Source organism: Actinia tenebrosa, unplaced genomic scaffold (assembly GCF_029948245.1).
Source record: "Actinia tenebrosa isolate PJP-AT-01 unplaced genomic scaffold, QUT_ActTen_1.0 PGA_scaffold0__85_contigs__length_37466705, whole genome shotgun sequence".
NCBI lineage: Eukaryota > Metazoa > Cnidaria > Anthozoa > Actiniaria > Actiniidae > Actinia > Actinia tenebrosa.
The window spans coordinates 21973753-21993633 of record NW_028292569.1 but is presented as its reverse complement, the minus strand read 5'-3'; the positions used below and the strand labels follow the sequence as shown (position 1 = coordinate 21993633).

The window sequence follows — 19881 nt, the reverse complement described above, 5'->3', positions numbered from 1 at the left end:
CCCAATAGGTGAATAAGGTAAACAGATCAACTTTCCAAAGTCCAAGGTTCACGCTAATAGGCCATTTGCAGGAATTGATCACGTGTCAATTTGCCCCATAGCAACAAGCCCGTGGTGGGCAAGCTAACCACGCATTCCTTGACAACAAGCGATACCTAGACTGTACTGACTGTTTTTAACCTTTGTTCTGTCTGGTTTGACCCGATATTCCGTATAAAATTGAAAGAAGTGTCTTTTTTTATCGTTAGCGATAATTTTTATCATAAAGATTGGCCGCAAAAGAGAGTATTTTTGTCTTTATTCTGGTCGCCGTGGACAGAAGACGCGTGTGCAAATGGAGAAATTCTCAGGTATGTTTATGACTCATTCAAACCCCGATTTAACCTCAAAATTTCGCTTCAACTGTCAATATTCCTTTGAAATGAATGTAGATATACCTACAGATCCTTTTTGTGGTAATAAAGACTCATATTTCCTAGCATTTGAGGCCTGATTTTCGTTTTAAAACTCGAGTCTCTTTTCAGAGCGATTTAGAATATTACAATGCTTCACTGTTGACATAAAGAAAACGCTAAACGCCATCATATTTAGAACATCTCTCTTATGATAAGTCATTTGGTTTTCGAACATGAAAATTACCAATTAACTTATTCAACATGTGAAGCCACTGGACTTTCCAGCCATGCAATGTATTCAATCTTTTAAGAGTTGGTAAGGGATTGACGTAACGGAATATAGTCGAATTTGAATTTATTGATTATTTTTGTGAAACACTCTTTGAAGTAAAAACTATAACTTCTCAAATTATTGATGATTACTGTAGAAATTCAAAGCGTAAGCTACCCAACTTTTATTCATTAATTAATTAATTAAGGATCTCGCAATTGATTGTGAAGATTTGTAGTAGCCAAATTTATAAAAACGATGCGCCATCTTAAATCTTTGCTGTAGACAATAATTGATTAAAGTAAAAAAAAACTAAAATGCAATTCAAATCTTCAGAAGCTGACAGTGCGAAGGTTATGCAACTGTACTGTTCTATTTACTGATCTTGAACAAAGGCAACTCCATTCCACGATAAAATAATTATTTTCTTCTTCTGGGGCGCACGTACTTACATATGAGTATATTTAATCGGTCATTGTTGTAGTGTAACGCTCAACTGTAAATACAAATCCAGGCAAGACAAAAGAAAAAATGGGGACATATATATAAGTATATATATCCGATAAATGTCAGAATTTTTGAGATTTGGTATATATATATATTTGTTTGAGAAGAAAAAGTCAAGACAACATTTTCCCCGACAAGCTTGTTTCGTGAATTGCTTCACTCTTCAGGGGATTTAATGAAAAGAATATTCGTTACCATCATTTATATAGAAAAAGTATACATAATTAATTAGTGGATATAGTTTAGCTGTTGCGTAGTAACGCTTTGTTTCTGTGGCAGCATGAATACAAGCTCGCTTCGCTTATTTAATGATGAGAGTTCTGGTCGATAGATTATTAGAAACTTTTCTTTAAAGCAAAGGTTACATCTTTTGCTGGAGCTGTTGTAGGCGGAGCTCGAAGATAGGACGCGCCATAAAATGGAGTAGCTGATATTATTGTTCTTGAGAGTCCAGATATGTTTTCTGAGTTCAGTCGAGTTTTTATGTTGTTCGTGGCGGAATGAGGCGATGTGGTTTCTGTATCTTGTTTTTAAGTATCGTTTTCGTTTTCACCATCGATCGATGAACTAAAGGACTTTGAAACCGACATGCTTAAGATGATACAATCGACCAAATTCAAACAAGTTAATACCCCTTTCATCAATAAACTTAAAGATGAAACCGAAAAGATCAAGAAAGAACCAAAACTGCTCATAGCCGCTGATAAAACATCGAACTTCTATAAACTGGAACCATCAACATATAACGATCTACTAGAACAGAACATCACAAAGTCCTACAAAAAAGCACAACCTAACACCACACGAGCCATCCACGCAGAAAACAAAAATATCGCAACAAAACTGGGCATAGACGACAGAGTAGACACTACAGCTAACAAAGACGCATTCATAACACTTAAAGATCACAAGCCGAACTTCGCTAATAAACCGGCCTGCCGTCTAATCAATCCTACTAAATCCGAGATAGGCAAAAGAATCCTCGACAGAATCAACAACAAAATCACAACAGCATCGAAATTCAATCAATAGAAAAACCTTCCTCCGTGATCGAGTGGTTTAAATCCATAAAAAGACAAATAACAACAGAGTTTTATTTGAATTGAATCGTTGAATTCTACCCATCAATCAGCCATGACCTCCTTAACAGAGCGATTGACTTCACCTCAACATACGACATTATCACCAACGACGAACGAAACATCATAATTCATGCTAAGAAATCAATCCTCATACACAAGCAGCAACAATGGCAGAAGAAAGGTGGCACAACATTTGACGTTACAATGGGCAGCTATGACGGCGCTGAAACATGCGAGTTAGTAGGAAGTTGTCTTCTTTCTCAACTATAGATCATGACAGCGAGAATGATGATTGTCGTTATCAAGACAAATATTACTGGCGATCTACCTGCTGCCAATAAAATGATATCCGTTTTGCCGATCTTATTGTCTCCTCCAAGAAGACTGCTAAGAAAATGAATATAGAAAATATAAGAAATTTTAAAATTTAAGAGAAAGAACAAAAGAAATAAAAGAAAATAGTTAATATAAACAAAATGAGGGAAAAAAATAAAATAGAAGTTCGCATTTAATAAGAAAGAAAGAAAGAAAGAGAACAGTAAACTAGACTCATACGAAATGAAGAATATGCAAAGCAGAATAAGAACAAAAGAAGAAAAAAACTTATAAAAAATAATTAACATGAAAGAGCCAATAGTAATTAATTAAAAAAATGTGTATTGTATCATACGGGCCATGTTTTTTTATTTTTTTATTTTTTTATTTGCACCAAACTAATGGCGGAACGTAGTCGATAATTTGTGATGCACAATCTTAGATTCCTATTAAAATAAGCAGTCTTTTTTTGTTTGAAATTCTAAATACCTAGAATAAAAATATAGAATCCAGCTGGTTTTATGGAAAATAAGGGAAATAATATGTCGCATGTTAAAAAGACATAAGCTCAAGTTAACAACAACAACACTGTAAAACGATCGAAGGTGCGAAAATGGTCTCATTTTAAACAGAATATTTAACAAAGGTAACAAAGCTTTGCCGCTTTAAACCAAACGGAGGCAAGTTAACCTACTAAAGTTAAAATATGTCTTCGTAGAGGAAAAGTCAAAGGTTTGAAATTGACCAAATAAACATGTTGGACAAAGCCTGTCCACGATTTTTCACTTATGTACACGCGTTCTCGATTTTCAGCGAATTTCAGCTTATTTTTCATTAACTCTCAAACTACATGAATTACGATTATATATCCATGCTCCTTCCCTCGATTCCACAGCAAGTTGTAATTTCAATTATACAGGGCGATAGTACTTTAGCTAGTTCTCGGACTTCGTTGTAGTTTGGAAATATGGCTATTCTTCGCTCACGAGGATTATCTGTGAAGCTGAAAATGACCTCCGACGAGATTCAGAGACATAAACGGAATACGCTTGATATTACAGTTGTGTAGAAATTGGAAATCTATGCAATGTAGATATAGAAGTTCACCAGAGTCTAAAAAATCCACACCAGAGCTTTGACAAATATGGCAGCTATTAATAGTTCCATTAGAGCTGAGATCCTCACTCGGCAAAAGTCAAGAGCAAATGAGCTGTTTTGAAGTTTTCGGACCATAATCCTTTGCGGGACTAGATCAACCTCCTCTGGGTAATCGTATGGGGCATACGTAATCGTAATTGAGTCTCTTCAGTCAACTCAACGGAAAACAATATAAAGAAACATCAATACATTCCAATGCAAGAGTGAATTGATTAGGTTTGATTGTCGCATTAAATCAACACAAACATAGCATACAACATAGAAACAGTCTTTTGGGAATTCAGCACAATTACACTTTTGCTCCACTGTATTTTATGATCTCTACAAGAGTATTACGATATGTTCCACTCTAATTACCACACTTTGATTTATGGGTAACGAGCACTCTACACAAACACCGCCTTGATTGAACAAGAGTAAAATGGTATCAATTGGTATAAATACTGTAAAGGGTATGCAAAAACTACAAAGTCCTTGGGGATCGGTTTAAATATCGAGGAAGTTTGGTGAAAATCAGCATTTGGTTCACACTACGAACAGAGCAATGTCTACGCAAAGTCGTTTCAAAAAACCAAAAACTCCCTTAGAAAAAGTGCAGTGCGTTTCCGCAGCAATTTCAAGCAAGACAAGAGCAGCTACGAAATTGTCTGTAAAAATATTCAAGGAATGGGAGATGGCAAGAACGAACCGCATTGCTGCATTGGAAGAGAGTAGCTTCAATTTCAATGCAAAAGAAACGCTACAAAATCTTGACACGCCTCTAGAGCAAATTAGTATTATGCATTGAATATCAGTGGTCTATCAGATTTAGAACACTCATGAATATAAACATGAGTGTTTTAAATGTGATAGACCACTAATGTTTAATGCATCGTGTATTCATTATCAGCCCCGCACTCCCCTGAAAAATACAAAACCGCCCCCGACTTTAAGAATCTTGATTTTTTAGCGGGGTATAAAAACTTTGTCAGGTGATGTAAATCAAGGACGCCATTGGTCAAATAACCTTATTAATATTCATGAATTTGCTAATTTATTTTATTAGATTAGATTAAACTTAAGGTAGATTATTTGATTATTTCAAGCATTTTGTAAATCCTGATCTTTATGCCCTGGTAAAATAAAGTTTTATCTATCTTAACTATCTCTATATATTTAAATTTAGAGAAAGCTTAAAGCACCCATAACAAATTTTTTATTACTAAGAATTAAAGCCATCTCAAAGTAGTTCTGTGTAAATCCCTTAGATCTGCAGCAATCCTTCTGGAGCACTTTAACAGAATGCACTCGCTACATGGAATGGAAACAAAATAGGACAAAATTTGTTTTCTTTCTATTCAATAAAGCATTTTTAAAAATAAGCAACATCTATGACACCTACATACCTAAAAAAATGAATTATATTTTTTTTAGGAAACAAAGTGTATTTTCACCTCTTCCTGTTAGCCTAATTGTCATTGTTAAAAAATGCTGCATTACAATTACAACAGTATAGGAAATACGACCGTTCGAGAATAATCAATGAACATTATTGATAAAATGGCACTGCCTTTACCTTCTACATTCGCCGTTTTCAAAAAAAACTGGTTGCTTATTTAAATAGAAGGTATTTGGATCTGATCAAAAGGTCTTTTAGCGATTACTGTCCTTCCTGTTAGACACTGTTGGAGGGTGTAAATAAATCCTATAATTGTTGTGATAGTTTTAGCAGTTGGCAATACCGGTTTCGGATAGGTAATGACGTATCCTTCTTCAGTTGTTTTAGTATGCTATGAAATGAGATCAAGTAGATTTGAGCCGTAATGGGACGATGGTTCTAAAGAGATCCTTTTATAGGTAATAAGATCACGTGTACTCATTGTCTAGCTAAATCATTGATTGTCCAATCAGAATCACCGATTTTGGATCCTTGATCCTGGCTTAATACCAAGAGTGCGTACCACAAGTGATATTAAAGCATTTTCATTAAATCAAGTGGCATTTTTCCTTAATTCTTAGAATATTAAGGTATTTCCTTTTAATACCACATCTACGAATACACAAAAGTATAATTTTAGGAAATACACCTTGCTACACACTCGTGGCTTTTAGCCACTTTCATCAAATGCATGTGGTATTTTTTTAATTAATTAGTTCTCGAACGGTGGTTATAACACATCTACATAAAATGCCTCGTTTCCAAATTTTTTTTTTTTTTTTTATTTTTCTTTTGAAGTAGTCATTTTAATAAGAAATTTTAATTATTAAAAATAAATTTGACTCTCTCGACCTTTTCTTTGGAAGACAAAACCCTAGAAAATAAAATAAAAAATATTAATTGTTAAAGCTTGCACATATATTGAAGTAGTAATAAATGAAATTAGTCAAAGTTCAAGTTGTAATAAATATCGAAAAGTATGTTATTTTTTTAATATTAAGTGCTGGCTTTACCTAAATTTAAAAGTGCCACATCACCAGTGCAATATCCATTAATATCATGTAACCCTTAATGTGCCTTAGTATGTTCGACGAGTTCGGTTCGGGTGATGCTTAAAAGAGAAATAGTTATAGGTTGATCAAAAGTTAAGGAGAGTACAAAAATAAAAATAATATAAGTTTGAGTTCCCTTATGAAGAAAAACAAAATTGCTTTTTAGCTTTCCCCTCCATCTCTCTTTCTTTTCATTTACTACGGTGTTTCAGGTTAATGAACATGCTGTTAATTAAGTATCTGTGACGGGAATTTTAGACAATGAAGGCTAAAAACAAGATGAGCCATATACGAGTGTTTCAGCAAAACACAAAAATAAGACAATTTAAACGAAAAAAGAAACAAATAAATAATGTAAGGAATCGTTTTCTACTACTCTTCTAAGCGAAACCTATTTTAATTATCATTTATATCCATTGATTACTCTATAATTCTGTACATCATCTAACATTATTTAACTAGCTATATTTAAAATATTAATGTAAATATGCTATCAATGAAAAGGACTTTGTAACGAAGTAAAAGTTGCTTGTACTAGAATAACCCATCGGCTTCATTAACTAAGAGGCAGCATGGTCGAGTGGTCATAGCGTCGGTCTCGCAAGCTGTGGCCACTAGCTGAGACTGTATTTGTCCTGATCACTGATTAGTTCAGATTAAGTTTCTCGACCATGCTTGTAAATAGCCAACTGGTTTGCCTCCTTGCCAGTTGGGATTCTTATTAATTGTAGGAGGGCCATAATGAAAACTACTGGGTCACCAGTAATGTATGTCACCCTCAATAAAATAAAGTCAATTTATTTATTTATTTAAACGCATCCCGGTCTTATCTTGATTTTTTGTTGTGGCATGAACAAAGTTTATTTTCGCTCGTGACAAAACAAATTAACTCTAAACCTTCAGCTTATGTATAACAATTTACTCCAATAGTTATCTCATCTTAGCTCATTTCCATAGCTAGCAGCAGACAAACTTTCATTTTCTCATTCATTTCTGTCAAAATGAATTCAAAAATTGAGTTTTCAATATATCTTTCAAAAACCATATACAATTATGTCCTACTACCAAAGCTACCTCGTTATGATAAAATTATCTCCACTCAAATAAAACGTGTGATAGATCTGTACGTAATATTGAGCTTGTCACTCATGATTGAATGACTGTTAACAATTATTGAATGTTTTTTTTTTGTTTATCTACAAAGCAAATCGTCAATAACATAATTACTTATTAGTAAACGTTCTAGTTTGTATCTACTGGTAATTATTTTAATGCAATGCTAACAAAATCAAGGAAATGATGCAAATACAATATTTAAGGAAACCATGATGTCAGGAATACAGAAGAGTAAACATAAGCGCATATTATGAATGTGTAGTCTGGTATTTAAAAAATATTATATTCATATTGATAAGTTAAACGTTATACATTCAAATGCTACTAGATTTTAATATAACATGATTACTTATTAGTGGACTCACTTGTAATGTTCGAACTTGTAGTTGTTTTATTTGTCGGTGCTCCTATAGCAATAATAAAAGAAATACAATAAGGTACACAATAATAATATGCTTTCATTCAGACTATGGATTCCTTAATCACAGGCGAGTGATATCATTGACATGCGAGGTCCTTTGGTGATAATTAGCTCTCTCTCTCTCTCCTTTCTACCGTATAGCCGCAACAGACTCCCGCCTGCCAAAAGAGGTTTAACAAGCTATTGTTAAATTATTTATGCAATACTAACAAAATTAAGGAACTGATGCAAAATCACTATTTTTCACTATTTATCTGGAATAAAGAAAAGTAAAATATTATAAAGGTGCAGAGTAAAGACTAGGATGAAAAATGTCCATTAAAATTATATATATAAGATGACAATATTAATAATTCATCATTTACTGGAAAGAGAGAATTCTAAACAAGACAACTATAGGTATTTTAAATACGTCAGCAATGAAATGAATATTATAAACTAATTACGATTTTGAAACGACAATAGCACGAAACATTGACGGCTAGTGGAGAGTTTGCGACTCTGCCCAATACCAAACATATTTTCTTCCAACGCCGCCAATATTTCGTGCTATTGTTGTTTCAAAATCGTAATTAGTTTTGTATCGCGATTCTAAAGACTTTAACATACGTTAAAGAAAACAAACTGATGACCCATTTTCTTTGATCACAAGCGAAATTCTCCTTACGAGCGCGCGCTATGGCGCAAGCAACAAGCGTAAAAATATCACGCGCGCTTCAAGCTGTCCTTTTCGTCGCGCGTTAGCCAATCAGTAACCTTAATTTTGAGACGACGATACCATAAAATATTCTCGTCTTAAAAAATAAGAGACTATTGAGAGTGAATCGCGATGCTATAATATATGCATATTATAACTGTTTATCAGTATTCCAGAATTTTATGCATGCTGAAGCGATCAAAGCCTTACGTGTATTGTTCGGAGCAGCAGCTGTAGTGTCTGGGGTTGGAGAAAGCCCTTCTGTTGGTTTTTCTGTGGAGTGAAAACATAATAATTAAAGCAATATCGCGTGGGATCCTTGTAGTTCTGGGCGTAACTGAAGATGGATGACTTTTTTTGGTTTTCGTTTCTTTATATATCTGCAAGTTTTGATCAATACCTTGGACATATGTTTACTTGAATATAAACGAGATATTGAGTAACTGGGAAAATGGCTGCTCTTCACGAGAGTGGACAGTGGTATACGCATGAGCACTGCAGACATTTGCAGCATTTTTTTTCTCCAGTTATTCTGTTTGTCTCATTTGTTGTTGTAGTGGTAGTGGTATGAACAAATAGTGATTGGTTGATTTGTTGACTTGAAGGTTGGTTTATAAATGGTTGGTTAGTTGCTGACAAGGTGGAACAGAGAGAATATGTACATCTATAACTTTAATAACTGGAGGAAAAATGGAAGAATGATGAATACCAAATACACCAAATGTTTAAAGCGTATGCTATTTTCAGGATCATTAACGATTGTCTTTAATCATGTAAGATATGCAAGTTCAGCTTGTTTTGTATGAATTAATTCCTATTTTTAAAATTAGTGGACAATATTTAGAATGAGAAATGACATGTAAGATTGTAACTATTGAATACTCGTCTTTTCCGTCTTTTAGTCTGAGATAGGGTGTACGATTCTTAGTTTTAGTCTGGGGTAGGGTTTTTTTTTTTTAATTTGGTCTGAGGATTTTGAGGATTTTGAGGTCCTGGCGGCACCCCCCTTCCCCCCCTGAACGGATATTGATTTTAAAATCTTCAAAATTCTGTAGCGTCAATATGATTTTTCTTTTGTGATAACACACGAAGGAAAGAACATTCTCATCTGAAGAAAACTGTGTAAAAAACCCGGCGTAGTCAATCAATGGTTCAGCATCGAACACAATTGAACTAACAGCAGGGCTTTAGGAAGTCGAGCGTTCGGAAGTCGAAGTATAAGGCAATCGAACAAAGTCGATGGTTCTTTTATGTGAATAATTAAAACTGATAGACTACATATACTCCCCCACCCCTGGCCCACATTGCTTTCCTTTTCTTCTACGGTCTTTCTGATAATATACCGGGTGAAGATGCCTCTTCGAAAAGCTGAAAGAGTATGCGTTTCTGCCTTCCTATATTTTTATTGTGTACTGTGAAATGCATATCACCGTTCATTTTTAAAAGATATAGTGAATACAATATGGCTTTTGGAGCTAGCGTGACTGATTTCGATTTAAGAACCTCAACCGCAATTCGCAACAACTTGCGCGAACGTAATAACAGTATACATGTATTGTTGACAGAAATTTGACAGCATTTGGTCTTTAACCTTCTAATTGTAGCTTTGTAACTTTGTAACTTTGTAACTTTGTAACTTTGTAACTTTGTAACTTTGTAACTTTGTAACTTTGTAACTTTGTAAATTTGTAACTTTGTAACTTTGTAACTTATGTACTTTGTAACTTTGTAACTTTGTAACTTGTAACTTTGTAACTTTGTAACTTTGTAACTTTGTAACTTTGTAACTTGTAACTTTGTAACTTTGTAACTTTGTAACTTTGTAACTTTGTAACTTTGTAACTTTGTAACTTTGTTTTGTAACTTTGTAACTTTGTAACTTTGTAACTTTGTAACTTTGTAACTTTGTAACTTTGTAACTTTGTAACTTTGTAACTTTGTAACTTTGTAACTTTGTAACTTTGTAACTTTGTAACTTTGTAACTTTGTAACTTTGTAACTTTGTAACTTTGTAACATGTAACTTCGTAACTTGTAACGCCATTTCCAGGGGGTCCACTACGTGGGGTTATGTTTTAATTAAAAAAGTGTTCGATTAAGTTGTAGCTAAGAATGGTAAATAGTTATTGACATTCAAATAACCATCTGATAGGATAATAAACTGAATAAATTAATATTTAGAACAAAGCTAGAAATTTGCCTAAAAATTTAACCAACATTTGGCATTGTTGCGAAATATTACAGTGGCTAAATTTTGCTTCATACCATTGAACCCGGGCGTTGATGTTTGTTGTAAAATCAGTGACCGTCCATGTGAGTGTAGTCTTCAGAAAGACTGAAACTAAAACGAGTCTCTAATGCCATGTCACCACCGAACAACAGTGTTACTCAACACAACACTCACCCGGACCATCACGCGTCACAACAAATGTATATATATATATATATATATATATACACACTCGATTGCAGAGACGTTGAATTATACATTTATTCATTTATACAAATACCTAATGAGATGCATATTCCAATTTTACTTTTTTAACCCTCAAAAGCAATTGATTTATAATCTGTAGGATGTAAAACATGAGAATAAAATATTTTGACGTCCATTGAATGAAACAAATAATAAATAAAACGAGTTTTCTATTTTGCATATCGTTATATATACCGAATAAATTAGGCATTTGTATAAATGTATACTACAACCTTTCTGCAATCAAGTGTATATATATATATATATATATATATATATTTATTTATATATGCATTGTATTATTTTCCGAAGAGAGACGGTCTGTAGATAAACGTTTAGAAATCAGACGTTTTTAATATGAAATAAATGAGTTATGTTACTCCCATAAAATTGCATGGCTTACCTTTTACCTTCTCTGTAACGTTTAGGCGCACATAATATGGTAGAACCCTAGATTCATCGTGCATGAAGCTTGCAATGTATTCATTAGTGTCATTGACAGTAAGGTTCTTCAACACGAACCAAGCACGACCTATTGTCAAGTTTCCAAGAAATTCTACTCTTCTTTTCAACGTGTCACCAATATCTTCGTTTATGTTCACCCTTCCATTATGTGAATTAACACTGATAAACTGAGGATCAGGGATGTTGCCCTTTCCTATTCCCCAGCTGACAGCAAGGATTTCTTTTTGATTTGTCGTATTCCACAGAAACAAGGCATCTTCTCCAATGGAACCTTCGATATCTGATGGACTATCTATGGAGTTTTCTTTGTCAAGAATACAGAAAAGTATAAGGCATTGATATATCTTTACTATTATATGGTAACAATGAACTACTGTCTGCATTAATAACTTTATTACATGAAGAAAATGTGTAGAGACCCGAAGCGCAAGCTCAGTTTATTTAAACGAAGTACACATGGACATTTGATTTTCAAGGAGTTCCCAATTGGCATTAACTGCGCATGCCTAACGGGTATTGTATAACTCTTTCTTCGGAATAAGCACGAGTGCATGATAACCAAGATAGCAAATTTAAGAACATGATAAATCTTGTAACGTATGCATAGAAAAAGCCTTGTTGCAATCAAATAACACCTACTATACTAGTAGCACAATAAAACTATTTGATAACACTTTTCTATTTTAGAACTCTGATTTAATTTAAACACTTCCAAGGATGTTTGAAGAACAATCGAGGAGCCAGGGAAACTTATGATATTTTCATCGATCCTTTTCAACATCCTGGACATAAAACCGAATATTCCAAAAACGGAAAAGGAACGAAAAAGAGAAGAAATAAAGGCATAACAGGGAGGATTGACGTAAAAAGAGAGACCGAGAACAGAAAATCAAATATTAAGACTCATTTCACATATTTTTCAAATTTATATCAGTTCAGCTTCAAGCTTGAAATTAAAAATTCATGAAAATCCAAAATGCTTAGTCATCGGACATAACAGGACTTGTAAACCCGTCTTATGAAACTAAATAGACTGTGTGTGATTATCCTTTTACACATGGAAGGCCACAATTCAAAAGCTACATCCTAAGTAAAGCTAGCATTGAAAACAAAGTAGTTCTAGAAGATCTTTCTTGCATCATTTATAGGCATTCCGTGTTTCCATAAGCATTTTCAAATATTTCTATCCATTTTGAACGATCTAGTGCGAAGAGAATATGTAAGGTGTGAAGAACTTGTGAACGATGAAAGACACAATCCAAAAATGGGCATAATTCAAACTGCTTTGGCGCAAAGCCAAACGTATATAATCTTGAATTTGTACGTTTTTTTGTAACCGATTAAGGATATTGATGCCGCCCAAACTGCTGCATTGTGTACTACTTACGATTACAGGAAATTTGCTTGTCCAGTTACTGATTAAATGGTTTTATACAAGAAACCAAAGAGTGCTGCAATCGATCGGTTACTAAATGTGCCAATCGATCAGTCAACTACTCATATCAGAGCAATCGTTTTTCAGATCATTTGGACAAAAAATATTGAAAATTAAAGACATTCTTTACCTTGCTTAACGATTTCAAAGAAAGTTAAAAGAAACAAGCTGAAAAGACACTGAAATTTCAAAGACACCATCGCTTTCAATGGTTTGCTTAGGCGACATAAATGATTAACCAGAAGTGAAGGATCTTGGTAGAGATGTTATTAATAGGATCGAGTCTTCTTCAACTTTCGAAAGGAATTTGAACCCCCGCCCCCCCCCCCCCCCTGAAAGTACTGGGATTTTTTTGTGTCTTTCTTTACTTGAAAAAATATATACAAAAGGTTTTTAAAATACTTACCAATTGTGCACCGATGTTCTGATTATAACTTTAAACCATCGACATTATGCGTGATTCCCTTGAACCTTAGAAGATAAACAAACAGAAAACACTCTAAAAACTTCCACAAAAAACATGACACTTTTTAGATTAACTGACATGTTTCTGTATTAACGTCTGCCCATCTACAGATGTTGATATCATGATGCACAAAGTATAAATACCTGAATAAGCAATAGAATTAATGTAGCGTAAAATGAGAAAAAATAAGCAAAAGTTAACTAATTAGATGGAAAGCTTAATGTTAACGTGTTTTACCTGCGCATTTAGCGTGTTTTTCTCACTTAATATGTAAGGCTTCATTGATTTTAAGTTTGATGGTAGATGACGCCTGATCTATAATTGTAGTGAAACATTCTTCAGAAAATGCGAGAGAACAATTTTCTGAGCTTCGTATGTGTTTGTGAATATGTGAAGCTTTATCAGAATGTAGGTACTCATTTACTCTAGTACAAAAATGTCGGGTTGATTCCCCAGTGTAACAGGCTCCACAACCTGCGCATATAAGTTTATAAATAATGCTAGAGCGAAGTCCATTGGGAATGGGATCTTTCGTGCAAAAAAGAGCTCACAACCTTGCAAGGTGAAAATGCTAAACTGAGCGTTTGATGTCCTTACAATATTTGTTGGCAATGTTATTTAAGCGTTTTTGAACATTATTCGAGATGAGATGACCAATATATGGCAATTTATAGTAAAATGTTTTGAGATCCTGTTTGTTACTGGAAATACTATTTTTGCTATCTACAATTTTTTCCGTATGAAAACTTATACTGGATTACGCCAGGTGTTATAAAAATAGTAGGAAGTGTGCTTCTAAACCGACCTTTTGGTAAATTTTTATTTATTGTTGAAATTTTAAGTCTTATAAACTCGGATCCTAATCTTACTCAAAGTTGTTGTTCGAGACTTTGCAATAGTCCCCTTCACAGTTTCCTGAGCCATCTTGAAAGGTAGCCGTGCCTTTGCATCGAGGCTAGACGAACGGTGAGCATGCAAAGATAAGGACGTTTTTTAACACCTTGGACAATTATTCGCATGCCTCTATCATTGCAAGCTGACCTTTCGTCTCGCTTCGATGTAGTGGTACGGCTACCTTTCAAGATGGAGCAAGGAACTGTGAAGGGGACTATTAAGACAAGTTTTTTAGTCAATAAATAACAAACAAATCATGTCTTTGTTTAATGTTTGTAGAAAGAATCAACAATGGAATAGACACGTTTTTGACCCAGTAACTGAACCTGAAACAAGTGGTGGTCTCTTTGTGGTAAACAAAAACAGAAATCTTGCTTTTTGACGTTAGTTTTTTATCATTAACCCCCCCAGATATATGTCTAAGTTTAACCAATTACGTATACATATCAGCATTATTTGGAACAGAAAGGAAACCAGGAAAGCATTGCACTGGTTGAGGCTAAGGTTTAGACATCAATCATGGCAGAAAAAAAATATAATTGAAAAGCAGAGATTTGATCGATTTGTGCAAGTAGTTACTCGTGTTTGAAAATAGATCACAGACAGTTTAAACTTTGTTTCTTCCAAATATGGAGTAACTACTTAATTACTTTTATCACTGCATATTAACTATATAATGCTTCTGAGTTTTGGAATATTCGTGTTTTGAAAGTTGGACATTTTTGTTTTGACCTTATTACTAGTACCTTAAAACATTGTTTTGAAGACGTACTATTGTCCTCCCCCTCCCTGAAACTAATAAAAAGTCTCTGGAAATGACCTTGGCTTAGGCTGTGGCAACGCCAGTCAACACCAAAACAGTCTTTCTCAGTACAACACTCACCTGGACCATCACACTTCACAACAATTGTATCATATATGTGCATATGTGTTGGATTAATGTTTAAAAATCAAACATTTATGATATGAAATAAATGAGTTGTTACTCCCATAAAAGTGAATGGCTTACTTATTCCTGTCTCTGCAACCTTTAGCACTGTGCAAAAAGAGTAATATTCGTTCAGTATACGCTTGAAAATGGATAGGCATACTTCACGTATTCAGGAGAATTCTTTGGTATTCACGCTCGAACAACGTCGCGTCATTCAAGGATCACTCGACTCGAATACAGACTTTTTTTCCATTTTCGACTAGAATACTCTAGACTGAACTATGAGTCCAATAAACGCATACAGCAGAAAATGTTTGGAAATCCGAGAGAATATTCTTGAACACATATAATGTTCGAACGTCTTCGTGGCAAACACGAATTTTCCCATAATCAGTCGATTTGTAAATCATAGAATACGAGCGATTTAGATGTAAGAAAAAATATCGAAATTTACATTTTGCTGCTTTTAGGTGCACTTCATACGTATTTCCTCTTAACTGCGGACCTCGCAATCATTATAGCATAACATCTCTAAAAACCAAATGCGTTTTATATTTAACATTTATTTATGAAAGCATGAACATTATAGACAAGTATAAACTTTGACATTTTATTTCACCCTTTTCTATTTGACATCTTTATAAGCCTAAATATACCAGTAACCATAAAAATAGTTAAAACTGATTTTTTATTGTATCTTCTATTGCAAAAAAAACCATATATATATTAAAATTAGTTAAAATGAAGCACAAAACAATTGAAATAGTTTTTTTCTCGACTATATTATCCCTTTTTTTATAAACAGTAACAAAACAACAACATGTATTCATTTATAGGCTAAAATTTTTTTTCTTTGACTAACTTAAACATTAATTAAAATGAAACGAAAAAAATGTTCAAAATTGAAGGTAATGTAAAGCCTGTTTTTCACTAGCAATGCAAGCATGAGCGCAAATTGCTACTGTGAAAAGGAAACCATGACGTAAGCGTAAGGAAAGCTACATAAATTATCTCTCTCAATATGTGCCCTACTAGAACTGATGTAGTACTTGCATTGTTTTCTGTTTTCACAGGCAGCATTGAATGCAAGCACAAGATTATGTAAAAAGTCTTCTTATGCTTATGCTTGTGGCGCAGGTGAAAAGCAGGATTAACTAAATAATAGTGCTTATATGTGAGTCATCATTTTTTCATTCTTTTGTTTGGGGCCTTTTTGGTGATCATGACTTGGACCTGGTAACTCTGTTATCCTGAAAAGTAACAACAGTTTGTTCGTGTATTTATATTTATATGTATATTTTTTTGTGCTTGTTGTTGTGTGTGCTGTAATCTAATATCAATATATTTATACTAGTAATTATCATGTTAAAATGATGTAAACTTTTCATCATAAGATGCAAAAAGATGTAAATCGTAAAATAAATCATTAAAAAATTCTCTTGTAGCACACTTAGTGTGCTACTCTTTAAGTTGTAAATAAATATATAATAATAATAATAAATAAAATTAATTAAAAATTTAAAAAAAGTAACAACAGTGAAAATATTAGCTCGATAAAACCAATAGTCCTAGAACACACTTCCTAGAAATTCGTTATAAGCCATGATATTCAAAAGCTTGTTAGTTTACCTGTGCATTGGAGAATGAATTGTTGTTGGTTATCAGTCCAGAGATACTTCCACTCTTGCCCTAAAAAATAAATTGATTTTTAATAAGAAATAAAGCACTAATAAAGCATAATAATACTGATAATAATAATAAACATAAGGTTCAAAATAATCCCTGATAAATTTTGATATGTAAAATATGTGAAATTTGATATCAAGAGGACAAAGACAATAGATGGATTTAGCTTCTCTTATCTATTACCCATTTTAGTCCTCTTGGGAAAGGCAAACTTAATTGCCCTGAAACACTATGACGTCACATCAAAAAAATCTATTGTTTTATCGCTAAGGATCATGGTCACCAGAGGGGGCAAAGTAGCAGCAAAACGAAATAAATCACAATAAAAATGGTTAATTAGATGGGGAAAGGTGATAACAGATAAATGCTGTACTAAATATCCCAAATGAAAGAAAATTTTGCCTAAAGCCTTATCACCCTTGCCCATGTAAACAAGCTGTGAGGTCATAATGTTATAGGTGAATTGGTCTATTATATCAATTATGCTGTTTGTATGTTATGAATTAAAAATAATAGTGAAGCATGAATGAAAGTAAACCACCATCTCCTTTACCCTGGGACAAAATGGGAATTAGGTTGGGTAACGTAGGGGACTTCAATGTTGGTAAGATAATGGAAAATTTAAGTAATGAAAAAAAAAAATAGAAAAAAAATTAAATTAATATTCCCTTTCTTATTTTTCAGAATTGTCTGTACCATCTTATGCACTGCAGCAGTCCACTAGTACCAGCAGCAGAATGTTGTAATTTAAGTTTATTTTCTCTTTACAGACAACAACACTCCGGATGAAGTTCATGTTGAAAGGATGATTGATGATGAGTCATCAGCAAGTGAAATATCTTCAACAGCTGCTAGTCCATCATCATCCTTTATTGATGACAGTAGTGGTAAGTCATAATTAATTTTGTTCACTTTGCAATGTTTTTAAAGTTGAGCTAATACAATTATTATTTTTTGCTTAATTTACAGATCCAACTCCAATCCCTATTCCTGAATTAGATGTGGAACCATCCATTCTGGATGCAGATCCGAAAGAAAGCTCACTTGGGCCGGAGATTGTTACTTTCGAGATTGTCGAAGAAGCTTCTAAACAGCAAAGGGCAAAACTGGTTGACAGCAGGGGGTACAGTTACAATGTTAAAGAGAAGACTAAAAAAACTACATACTGGCAGTGCACAGTAAGAAATAAAAATATGTACTGTAAATCTACACTGAAACAGGTTAGTGACAATATTTATAGAGTGCTATGCATACCTTTTGCTGTTTGTTGTTTTCACTCATATATTAATTGATTTATTAACAGGTTGGCAGCACATTCACACCTGGCAAACAAGAACATAATCATCCAGCAGAAGTGGGTGCAGCCACTGTTGCTAAGATAGTTGCGGATGTCAAGAGAAAAGCTACAACCAATATCTTCAAGCCAGCCAGTGCAATTGTAGAAGAGGTATATATGTGTGATATCATGATCATAATGATAACCTACCATCATCATTAGTAAATTATAAAAAACAAAATATGTTGGTCAAAATCAACCTTTCTGCCTTTTTTCATTATAGGTACTTTCTGAAAGACTGAATGATGGCCCTTGTCCAGCACTTCCAAAGCCTGCCCACGTCAGGTGCTGTCAACCGTTGCTGTCAAAGAATGAGACAAGAATACCTCAAATACCTTCTTTTGTGAATTCCAAAGTCAATCCAGTGCATTTGAGTGTTCCTGAATTTCTTTTGGAAAACAACCAACTTGGTCTTATATCTGATGTGATCGGCGAAAAAGAAGTGGAGCGGCTTCTGTAGCTGCAAGAACACCTATTTTATCTGCTGTCTGTTCTGCTGTACAGACGAAAATCGACCTTTGACCGAAGAACATTATTCAAAATGCAAACCGCAGACCGCCATCGACGCTGGCTCAACAATTGATGTTTTTGGGTTCCCTGTGTCTTTTAAAATCCGCTGACCAAATGAAGATATTTTGCTAAAGGTCACAACACAGGCAACCCAAGCTCACTATATTTATAAGAGAATGTATGGAGATTTAGAATATGCCGTATTTTTGTCGAAAAAACGAGAAAAAACGTGTGTCGACTTACCTGTTGCGTCAATTTGTTTATTTGGAACTCCTGTATGTAGTTTCAGCTAGTTTAGAAATAATGACAAAGTAGGAAGCTGCCGACCCGAATTCGATGTCACTGGTGTCCACTTCAAACCATTTTTCTAAGTAAATACGAATCCGATGAGGAATTGGCTTCACATGAGCACGAAGGAATAGTTTACCAATAAATCTGTGTGATTCAATTGGATCTAGCAGTAGTTTCGTACTTGCAGTCCTCCCTTAAACTTTAAAAAGTTACTCCAACGAACGCTTGGAATTCCGTGAGGACGGCTGGTCGTCCACCTTTCACGCTTAACGACTGAAAACCATACAGAGCTGTTGACTGATTGGTTACCGAGAACAATACTGAACAAAACATTTTCCGGTCCGGGGTATAGTGGGTAGGTAGGATAATGCCCCGTCGCACCGTAACACCCCTCCCCGAGAGGTAAAATTGCGTGAAAGGTGGACGATCAGCCATTCTGGAAATAATTACCCTGGGGGGATTATGACCCCCCTGCGGCCTAGGGGATCTTTACCCCTAGATTGAGAGAGGATTATACCTCTCTCTGCCAGGCATGGCCAGTATGCTAATTGCTGTGATTGCGATTGGAGCCACTTAATTCATTGAGTGCTCCCATACTGGTCACTTTTGGGGATTATCACCCAGGAGGGGATTATGAACCCCTCTGCGGCCTAGGGGATCTTTACCCCTAGATTGAGAGAGGATTATTACCTCTCTTTGCCATGCATGACCAGTATGCTAATTGCTGTGATTGCGATTGGAGCCACTTGATTCCCATACCACATTACCCCACAAACTATGTTGTTGTTATTACACAAATGGGTTGGGAGAATTAACCTATTACTTGCATGATTAGGTTATCAATCGTGACTAATAAATTGCTATAATCACTGAGGATGTTGGAATTAACGACTTTGGGCTTTTTTTAGTTTTGTAAAAAAAAATGAAAAAGGATTAAGAAGCAAAATTCAAGAGGGAAAAA

The 19881-nt window shown here is 34.3% G+C and overlaps 3 protein-coding genes and 1 long non-coding RNA gene across 7 annotated transcripts in view; 1 reads left to right on the top strand and 3 right to left on the bottom strand.

Moving 5' to 3' along the window:
- LOC116291123 (lachesin-like) overlaps positions 1-19881 on the bottom strand; it is a 46733-nt gene that overhangs the window by 15783 nt on the left and 11069 nt on the right. The window lies entirely within an intron of this gene.
- Positions 1-19881, bottom strand: part of LOC116288349 (uncharacterized) — a 36966-nt gene that overhangs the window by 10051 nt on the left and 7034 nt on the right. The gene's annotated exons all lie outside the window — the stretch shown is intronic.
- On the top strand, positions 13-19082 carry LOC148913823 (uncharacterized). Of its 2 annotated transcripts, XM_089025887.1 has the most exons (6): positions 13-350; positions 11617-11696; positions 17554-17670; positions 17753-18003; positions 18087-18230; positions 18343-19082. In XM_089025887.1, exons 2-6 carry the CDS (start codon positions 11636-11638, stop codon positions 18577-18579), a joined length of 810 nt encoding a protein of 269 aa, XP_088882013.1. In that variant the 5' UTR covers positions 13-350; positions 11617-11635; the 3' UTR covers positions 18580-19082. The 2 variants fall into 2 exon arrangements, with proteins under 2 accessions (XP_088882013.1, XP_088882014.1); XM_089025888.1 differs by lacking the exon at positions 11617-11696 and having other exon boundaries at positions 16-350.
- LOC148913824 (uncharacterized) lies at positions 4745-9868 on the bottom strand. Its single transcript, XR_016119045.1, has 6 exons — positions 9775-9868; positions 8642-8704; positions 7679-7720; positions 6159-6256; positions 5998-6019; positions 4745-5018 (listed from the first exon to the last, which is right to left on the bottom strand). It is a non-coding gene; the product is annotated as an uncharacterized LOC148913824 (long non-coding RNA).

Excerpts from the sequence above, each read along its gene's own strand:
- LOC148913823 (XM_089025887.1), top strand. The coding sequence starts at position 11,636 with ATGGAACCTTCGATATCTGATGGACTATCTATGGAGTTTTCTTTGTCA. Across the intron at positions 11,697-17,553 it reads TTTGTCAAGAATACAGAAAA|ACAACAACACTCCGGATGAA; the intron begins GTATAAGGCATT and ends TTCTCTTTACAG. Across the intron at positions 18,231-18,342 it reads CCAGTGCAATTGTAGAAGAG|GTACTTTCTGAAAGACTGAA; the intron begins GTATATATGTGT and ends TTTTCATTATAG.